The following is a 9,640-nucleotide window of genomic DNA, read 5'->3' on the forward strand; positions in this document are numbered from 1 at the left end:
GTCCGTGGTGCCAAAATTCTCATCTTTTCACAATATTCTGACTCTCCAACTCATATCGCAATTGATTTTTTTCCCATCGAATTTATGAATTCAGGTACAATTCCGAATTTAACTCAGTTTCTTGACAACTTGAATGATGAAAACCAATATCACGCAATCTAAGAGTTTCACATGCGAGATTCCCATATTAAAATAAGCAAAATTATTTTTATCTCTACTAGAACTAACTAGTAACCATAAATAGAAAGTCAATATCCCAAAGGAGATAAGCTGGTGTGAATTAAAGTGAATAAATAAATGTAAGCCAAACAAAGGTAAAAGAGTCCAAGGGTCTTAGTTCACTTAATTAGTTACATAACCAAACTGCAAACCTGACTGTTCCCTCTATGATGTTTACGTCTCCAACAAATTTTATACTCCTAGTATTCTGTTTGACATTTTAAGAGTATTTCACAGCCGCAACATTTGCAAACTTTTCATACTTCTAAAATACACGCAATTGTAATCAGCCTTAAATGCCCTTAAGTGGTGGCTCCTAACTCTACACATCATTTCTCCTGGCAACCACATTTTTAAATTACGTGCGTCTCCTAATCAGCTTGTTTGTACCTCGATTATCTACTATGTTTACTAGCACAAAGAGCCGGTAACAATGCCTACCATGACTAAGGTAGTTTGGAAAAATCACGTAGCGTGTTTTTGTTACTTCTGAACTTTAACGGTAGTCTGCACAATTTTCATCCGCTTCATTGAGCTTTAACAAACACCCTTAGATGCCTCATGGCATTGGCGGAATAAAAAATTCTAATAAGGGATTCAAAAAAATGCAACATATGTGAGTTAATAAAACTTTTGAGTGATCTTTTGCCATTGCACGAAATACTTCTCTTATGTTAAGGAAATTTTACGAATTATACATGTAAAAAAATAATTTTTTTATTAGGATCGAAATAATCAGGTGTCATGCGGAAGCTAGTAAAGCAAATCTTGACCGACGATAAATCAAATAAAAAAAGAGAAATATACCAAAAGAGACACAAACATTTAACGTGATTCGATCAATTGACCTACATACACAGATGGAGATGAGCAATCTACTATATATTTTCCTTCAACAAAAAGGTCCAGCCAAACATGAAAGAATAATATTTTTCTTTTCGTAAAAGGAAAAATCAATTATGGTAAATATGCTGCCATTCGTTCAAAATTAGGAGAATCAAATAGGAAAAATCAATTATGGTAAATATATTGCTCTTGCTGCAAAAAATAGAAGAACCAAATATATTTATCGTATAATTTTGTCAATAAAAGGGACTTAATTGCACTCCTTCAATACATGTACCTCAGCCTGCCTCCTGCCAACCACATTTCCATATAAACAACTTTTACCTTTCTTATTCAAGATACTTCCCATCTATAAAGCTTCCACAAATTCTTCATTATTTATTATTCAAATATTCAGACATCTTTAGCTCTTTCAAAGTACTAAAATACTTCAATGTCTCGGCAATGGATGAGCCTAGTAGGAGCATTATGGCTACAATCCATGGCTGGAACAAACACTAATTTTCCAGCTTATTCTACACAGATCAAGAAACTTTTGTCCATATCTCAAGTTCAACTCAATAACCTAGCATTTGCTTCTGATGCTGGAAAATTACTTGGTTGGTTTTCTGGAATTGCAGCTACTTATTTACCCCTTTGGCTAGTTCTTTTAATTGGTTCAACACTTGGATTAATTGGCTATGGGGTGCAATATCTTTTCCTTGCAAATCACATCAATTCTTTATCATATTGGCATGTTTTTTCACTCACTTTTTTAGCTGGTAATAGCATTTGTTGGATCAACACTGTTTGTTACATAGTAGCAATACAAAATTTTCCATTAGACCGTCAAGTTGCAGTTGGATTATCAACTAGTTACTTAAGTTTAAGTGCCAAGATTATTACAGATATAGTCAATGTTATTAATTTTTCATCCCCAAGTGAAAGGGCTGAGGTTTATCTTCTTTTGAACTCGGTTTTACCCCTCTTTGTTTCAATTGTTGCTGCACCAGTAATTCGTGAGACAAAAGTTGGAAAATCAAGAAAATTATCAGATGGTTTTCGAGTAATGTTTGTTATAACATTAGCTACAGGGACTTATGCTGTGATTACTAGCATGGAATCTGCTATGAATAAGTTATTGCCAAGATTGTTAAGTTTATTTGGAATGGGGGTATTTTTGGTACTTCCAATTTTGGTACCATTGACTGAAAAAATTAAAGAACATTGGCATAGACAATGTTGGATAAGAAGAGACCCAAAAATTTGTGATTTAAGTAATTTGGAAGAAGCTAATACAGCTGAAATGAGAATATCACAAGAGGAGAGTACTAATTGTGGGGTGAAAGAAGATAATGATCTTGGATTTGCTGTAATGGAGGAAATTGGAGCAAAGAAAATGTTGATGAGATTGGATTTTTGGTTATATTTCTTTGTTTATTTATTTGGTGCAACACTTGGTTTGGTTTATTTAAATAATTTGGGACAAATTGCTGACACTCGTGGATACACTGGGACTTCTGCTCTGGTTTCATTATCATCTTCTTTCGGTTTCTTTGGTCGTCTTCTTCCTTCACTCTTCGACTATCTTTTTTCCAGGTAAAAATTCTCTCTCTCTATGTTCTTTTCTTAAAATTAGACGACGATCGAAATTTACTGGCATGACTAATTCTGATTTATACCACGACATAGTGTCCATTAAGGGGGAAGCATTCCTTATCGGGAGTTTCTTCATTTTTAAAACTCGATGTTAAGACATCTGACTAAGAATAGAATGATCCGTTTACTATTTCGTTACACTTGTTAGTTGTTGCTTTCTCATACGGGTCGTTTGGCAGGATGCATTAAAGAAAATAATGCATGCATTAGCTTTTGGAATTACTAATCCCTTGTTTGATACACTTTTTCAACTTATATATTACTAATGCAAGTATTAGTTATACAACATATTTGGTATTATCCTATGTATAACTAATACATAGCAAACCACGATATTAGTAATACCAAGGATGTTAATATATGCATTAGCATGATTAAAGATAAAATTATCTTTAAAGTCTCTTAAAGCTAAGAAATATGCAGGGCATTTTTGTAAACAACTAATCTTTTTTAAAAACTATGCAATGCATTTTAATTTTTAATACATCATATCAAACAGTGAATAAGAAATAATTTCTGCATAAGTAATGCTTACATTACTTAATACACGTTATTCAACATTATTCGTATCGTATACATCCTGCCAAATGTTTTTAATGCAAAATTGTGACTAGAAAGAATGTAGTTGGTAAAATTTAAGGAGCCGCTTATTATGGTGGAATACATGCAATATATTTATTTGTGCGTTAATGTGGGAAGCCCAAGGATAATCATCACCATTCATTTTGTTCTAGTTTTAGACCAAGTATTTCTTCATGCATTAAACACTAAAAACCAGCACGAGTATTAACTAGTCTATTAAGCTAAAGAGGTACGTACGTCGTGTTCTTATATTAAACACTTAATCTTTATTAGGAATTGTCTGGTTTTAAGCAACACAAACGTCAAAATCAAATAGAATTTGACTCGAGATTTTTATTTGGATATATGTCACCAAAAATATAAGAGTATGTGTTTCTTTTAAGTAAATGTTGAGATGGTTATATATATATATATATATATATATATATATATATATATATGATTCTTTCAAAATTTTATGTGTTTCTAAATATAAGAGTATGTGTTACTTCATTGATAGTTGATGTTTTTCACTGTCATGCATCCCGAAAGAATATATATAAGAGTACTTCTTTTCTTTATATTATCAGTGCATAGAATATAAACTCTTTAGAAAATAATTAATAACGCAATATGTGTGATCATCGTGGACAATGGAGGCTAAACCTATAAATTTGTTGTTTATTTGAGGAGTGTAACCAATTCATCTTTAAACTATTTCTAGACAGCTTACTTATAGTTATCTTTTAAGTGATCTAATAGTGTAAAAATTCACACTGCACGTATATAAAAAATTTATTCTGTTTCGTTATTTATTTCAGGAGTAAGTATGCAATTTCAAGACCAGCAACCATAGCAGTGACACTAGCACCAATGACAGGAGCTTTCTTTTTACTACTCCACAAAAGTCACATTGCTCTCTATATCAGCACAGCTATAATTGGAGTTTGTACTGGAGCCATTACTTCCATTTCTGTTGCACAAACTACTGAGCTATTTGGAACCAAGAATTTTGGTGTCAATCACAATATTGTTGTGGCAAATATTCCAATAGGTTCCTTTTTATTTGGGGACTTAGCAGCTATGATCTACAGAAGACAAGCAAATTCAAGTGATGGAATTTGTTTAGGCATGAAATGTTTTCAGACAACTTTTGTTATATGGGGTTGTCTTTGTTTCCTAGGAACTTGTCTAGCTTTCATTCTTCATATAAGAATTCAAAAATTCTATAACCTTTTACGTGGAAGAAGTTAATATTATTAACTAGTAATATACAGTTATAACATTATAGATTATTATTAGACAGAAAAAAATGATAATTATTTATGTAATTATTTTTTTTAAGTATGTTTTTGTTACTTTGTTTCTGTAACACCCATGTACCAACTAAAATTCGAATATAAGGTAAAAAATGATTTTGTCAACGACATATCCGGTATTTTGCCGAATTAATTCTAGTGATGATTCTCACTCTGATTATTGGCGAACACACCTTTAATTTACTGAAAGGTATCATTTTGACACCACTTTGCAAATAATTATATATATATATATATATATATATATATATATATATATATATATATATATATATATATATATATATATATATATATATATGTTTTTAAAAAAAAGTAATAATATGTATATATGCAATAAGCCAACATTACTTAAAAATGATACAAGAAATGAAGCCTTAAATTAAGTAACACAATCCTAGATCCAAATATAATTACGAGCTAATTATAACAATACGCCGATATTGCTTGTACAAAATTCTATATACGTCACTTATTCTGATTTGGTTGCGTAAAATAGAGAAGAGAATCTCTAGTGAAGGATTTATCGACATATGATGAGCAATTGTTACAATAATACAAAAAATGTCAATTAATTTTCTTTTTTTTCTCCCTAAGACACGGGGTCATGATATATATATATATATATATATATATATATATATATATATATATATATATATATAGATCTCATCAGTTTTGACGTCTTAAATAAATTGTCCTATTCAGTACCAACTGCATTTTTAATGAAAGCAGCTTAGGGACCCAATCTTACAAGTTATAACAATAAATTAAATTTCGCTGTCCATCTTCGGAAATAATGAATGGTACGTGGGAGGCTAATCGTGTTTTTACGTATCATCAATAAATGACCAGTACTATAGAGAAGAAAATTAGAAGAGGATTATCCCTTTTGCATTTAGGGCATACAAGTGGATAGATGTGGTACAATTAATAGGTGTTTGGATGCTATTTGAGTTGCAAGTTGATCAACCACATAGCCTCTTGGACCGGCCACAAGGATGTATTGTACGCAACCTTATTTTGTATTTCTGCAAGCAGTGGTAAACTCAACATTTTAATTAGTGCTAGCAAATGATTGGAGGAGTCGGATTGATATGGACAGATTGAATACGTTTAGACAACACAGATAAATTTTCGAACTACTCATGCTTAATACAGATAAAATACAGATTGAGTGACGAAAAATATAAATATTCATATTTTCTTGAATGGTATCATTATTGTGAATATTCCAAATCATAATATAGGCCAGTTGCGGACCCAAGTGGTGGCTAGCGGGTTCAATTGAACCCGCTTCACAAAAAAATAATATTGTGTATATGTATAAATTAGGATTAAAACTGTTTAAATTTTGCATAAATATTTTATTTGAACCCACTTGACAACTACTATTTTACGACTAAATTTATATACTTCTAAGATTGAACCCGCTTGCACAAAATCCTAGATCCGCCACTGATATGGGCTGTCAAATTTGGTGGTGGTAAATTAAATTTTTTTTTGTGCCACGATGAACTAAATGAATTGCAGAAAGAAAAAAACGACAAAGTTAAAGAACAAAAGGGAAAGGCATGTAAAAGAAAGACGAAAAAGAAAGTCAGGAGTGCACTACGTAAGAATCGAATTCCGGATCACGCAGAAGGCATACTTAGAATTCATTAATCAATAGCACCCACCTGTCTATTTGAGTAATGGGTGCTCACCTAAATATATATCCATTTCAAACGAAATTGTCTATAAAATTATATGTTCGATATCATGGGCAATGGATTCTTGAGCACCATAATTCTCTATGTGGATTCGTTCATGTATGCAAGAGACTGTTTTTACGGCTCGAACCCGTAATCACCTGGTGACATAATCTCTTGTTGCGTAAAAATAACAAATTAATTATTGTCTGAAAAGAGTGATTGTCTGTCTATAAGAATAGCAGACAACGCTCTTCTGGGATACAACAAGCTTATTACCAGTTGAACTAAAAGTTGAACTAAAAAATGTTTGATATGGAGTGATCAATGTCTCTATTTTTAGAGAACACGATAAGTTAAAACAGATTTAAATTACACTTGTTCGAAAATATTTCAAACCTTTTACAGAACAGATACGTTCTTAAATATTCCATCTGTGATACCTTTTCAATTCACTAAAATAATTATGGTACCTTTTCACCGTAAAATAATTCTTTAAATACTCCAATGTTACAAGCTATATAACAAGGTGGTAGACTAAGTAGATATTGTTATGAAATAAAAGCAATTTAGTAAAATATGAACAAGAAATAGAGATAGAGAGAAGGAAGAGATTTTCTTCTTCAATTATGTGTATTTTTCAATCTATTACAAGGCCTTTATATAGGCATGAAAAGTGAAGAAAAATATGTCATTGAATATGTCATTAAGCATTTGAGATGAAGATCATGGAGGAAGAGTAGACATCCACCATAATTTGATTTTTCTTATAACACTCCTCCTTGGATATCCATAGATAATGTGCCTCGTTAAAACCTTATTAGGAAAAACCTTCTAAAAAAAGATCCTAGTGAAGGAAAAAGAGTACACATGTTTATAAATACGCCTTTTGGTTGCCTCGTTAAAAACCTTCAAGAAAAATCTAGTGGGACAAAACCTTGTAAGGAAAAAAGAGTACAACGCGTATTAAATCCCCCTGATGAGAGCATCAATTCACATCCTTGAGCCTTCGCATCCTAATCTTGTACACTAGTTTCTTGAAGAATGTAATGACCCAACTGGTCATTTTGACTTTTAGAACCCCGTTTCCCTAAATAAAACTCCCCATATGTGCTTTTATAAAATTATAACTTGCGGGGATGGTTGGTTCGGGATTTGAAAGTGTTCGGGTTGAAATCGGAACACTTGATTCCTTAAGTTGGCCTTAAAATGCTAAATTTGACTTCAGTCAATATTTTAAGAAAAAGGACCCCGAAATAGAATTTTGATGATTCCAACAGCTCCGTATGGTGATGTTGGACTTAGGAGCGTGTTCGAAATTTTATTTGGAAGTTCGTAGTTAAATTAGGCTTGAAATGGCTAAAATTAAAATTTAAGTTTGGAAGTTTGACCGGGGAGTTGACTTTTTGATATCGGGGTCGGAATACAGTTTAATTTTTTTTTATAGCTCTGTAATGTCATTTATGACTTGCATGAAAAATTTGAGGTCAATCGGACTTGATTTGATAGGTTTTGGCGTCGTTTGTAGAAATTGAAAGTTTCAAAATTCATTAGGCTTGAATCTATGTGTGATTCGTATTTTTAGTGTTGTTGGATGATTTGAAGACTCGACTAAGTTCGTATGATATTTTAGAACTTGTTGGTATATTTGGTTGAGGTCCCTAGGGGCTCGGGTGAGTTTCGGATGCCTAACATATCATTTTTGGACTTGGCTTGATAGCTGAAGTTCTGGTTTCTGCAGGTTTTGGTTTCCTTCTATGCGATCGCGTGAGAAGGTATGCGATCGCGTAGGGTTAATTGAGGGCTGCTGAGTTTTGTGTTTCGTGATTGCGTGAAGCGGGATGCAATCGCGTAGCTTTGATATTTTGTGACTCGCGAACGCGTGAAGAAGGTCGCGTTCGCGTAGAGTAACAGAGCAGAAGTGGAGGTCACGCGTTTGCTCTATGCGATCGCGTGCAGAGGGCTGCGATCGCGTAGAGCTGGGAACTCTGTGCTTTGCGATCGCGTGGGGATATCCGAGAACTCTGGGCTTTGGAGCTCGGATGGAGGCGAGTTTTGAGAGATTTTCAGAGAAAACATCGGGGTAAGTGTTCTTAACTCAATCTTGGTTAGATTACCCGAATCCATCACTGTTTTTAACAATTAATTGGAGATTTAAGTTGAAAAAATTTGAAAACCCTCTTGGATAGATTTGAGGATTTGAGGGTCGAATTGTTATTGGAATTTAGTCATTTTGGTATGGTTAGACTCGTGGTTGAACGGGCGTTCACATTTCGTAACTTTCGCCGGATTTCGAGACGTGGGTCCCATGGATAATTTTTGAGTTAATTTTGAATTTTATTTAAAAATATAGTATTTTCTTATGGAATTGATTCTACAATTTTTGTTGACTGTATCGAATTAATTATGACTAGATATGAGTCGATCGGAGTCGGAAAATCGAGAAAAATGCATACTACTTTGTTAAATTGGAGCAAGTCGATGTAAGTGACTTGTCTAACCTTGTGTGGGGATAATTTCCCCTAGGATTGATATTGAAGTGATAAATTAAAATGTGTTGAAAGTCGTGTACACGAGGTGACGAGTGTGTACAGGGGCTAAGTATGAAAGATTATGTCTTTAAATTATGTAGATCGTTGTTGCATATTAATTAAATAATTTTACCTTGTTATATTCTTCATCATTGATTTAAATGTTTGTATTTTAAATTTGCTTGACCTTTTTCTGCTAATTGTTTTACATGTTTAGTTGAAACTTGATTTCTTTTATTCTGTGCATTATTGAAGGTTGATTTTCTTTTAAATTAAGTATTATTAATATGAATTATTGATATTTTAAATTTGGTATTAAAGCAATGTACAAAAATTTTGAAATACTATTTTGTTGAGTTGTTTATTCCCGAATATTTTTGTGAGATTTTGTACTCATTGTGATGGAGCCGTGAGCTCTTTATTGTGGAAAAATATTATTGTTAATTTATTTTGGCAAATTAAAATATTTGGACACTTGAGGTGCAAATTGTGATATATTGTGATATTGATACGCATGCGATGGTATAAGTTCTGGGTATTGAAATGCATGCGGTGAGATAAGGGTAGCTTGATACGCGTGGCTAGTAGGGAAAACTACTAGAAGTTATGCGGTGTGATAAGGATAGCTAAAACGCGAGATGCTATTTCGAAATTTTTTTTTCTTTAAAATAAATTGTGAAGGCTCCCGCGGTGATATAAGAAAATGAGATGTTGTGAATTTATTTATGATTTGGGACTACGAGGCGGTTCCTCGGGAGTGCCCTTGTTGATATTTATTTATGGTCTCAGTTGCCTTTGATTATTGTTGTGATTTTTCTTAAAGTTGAAAAAAAAA

The 9,640-nt window shown here is 32.7% G+C and overlaps 1 protein-coding gene across 1 annotated transcript; it reads left to right on the top strand.

Moving 5' to 3' along the window:
- Positions 1-1,344: 1,344 nt before the first annotated feature.
- Positions 1,345-4,691, top strand: LOC104099319 (protein NUCLEAR FUSION DEFECTIVE 4). Its single transcript, XM_009606272.3, has 2 exons — positions 1,345-2,643; positions 4,086-4,691. Exons 1-2 carry the CDS (start codon positions 1,499-1,501, stop codon positions 4,516-4,518), a joined length of 1,578 nt encoding a protein of 525 aa, XP_009604567.1. The 5' UTR covers positions 1,345-1,498; the 3' UTR covers positions 4,519-4,691.
- The last annotated feature ends 4,949 nt before the right edge of the window (positions 4,692-9,640 follow it).

Source organism: Nicotiana tomentosiformis, chromosome 6, assembly GCF_000390325.3.
Source record: "Nicotiana tomentosiformis chromosome 6, ASM39032v3, whole genome shotgun sequence".
Classification (NCBI taxonomy): Eukaryota; Viridiplantae; Streptophyta; class Magnoliopsida; order Solanales; family Solanaceae; genus Nicotiana; species Nicotiana tomentosiformis.

Bases quoted from the DNA above. Each gene is read 5' to 3' on its own strand.
- LOC104099319 (XM_009606272.3), top strand. From the start codon at position 1,499: ATGTCTCGGCAATGGATGAGCCTAGTAGGAGCATTATGGCTACAATCC. The intron at 2,644-4,085 runs GTAAAAATTCTC...TATTTATTTCAG, and splicing joins TTCGACTATCTTTTTTCCAG to GAGTAAGTATGCAATTTCAA.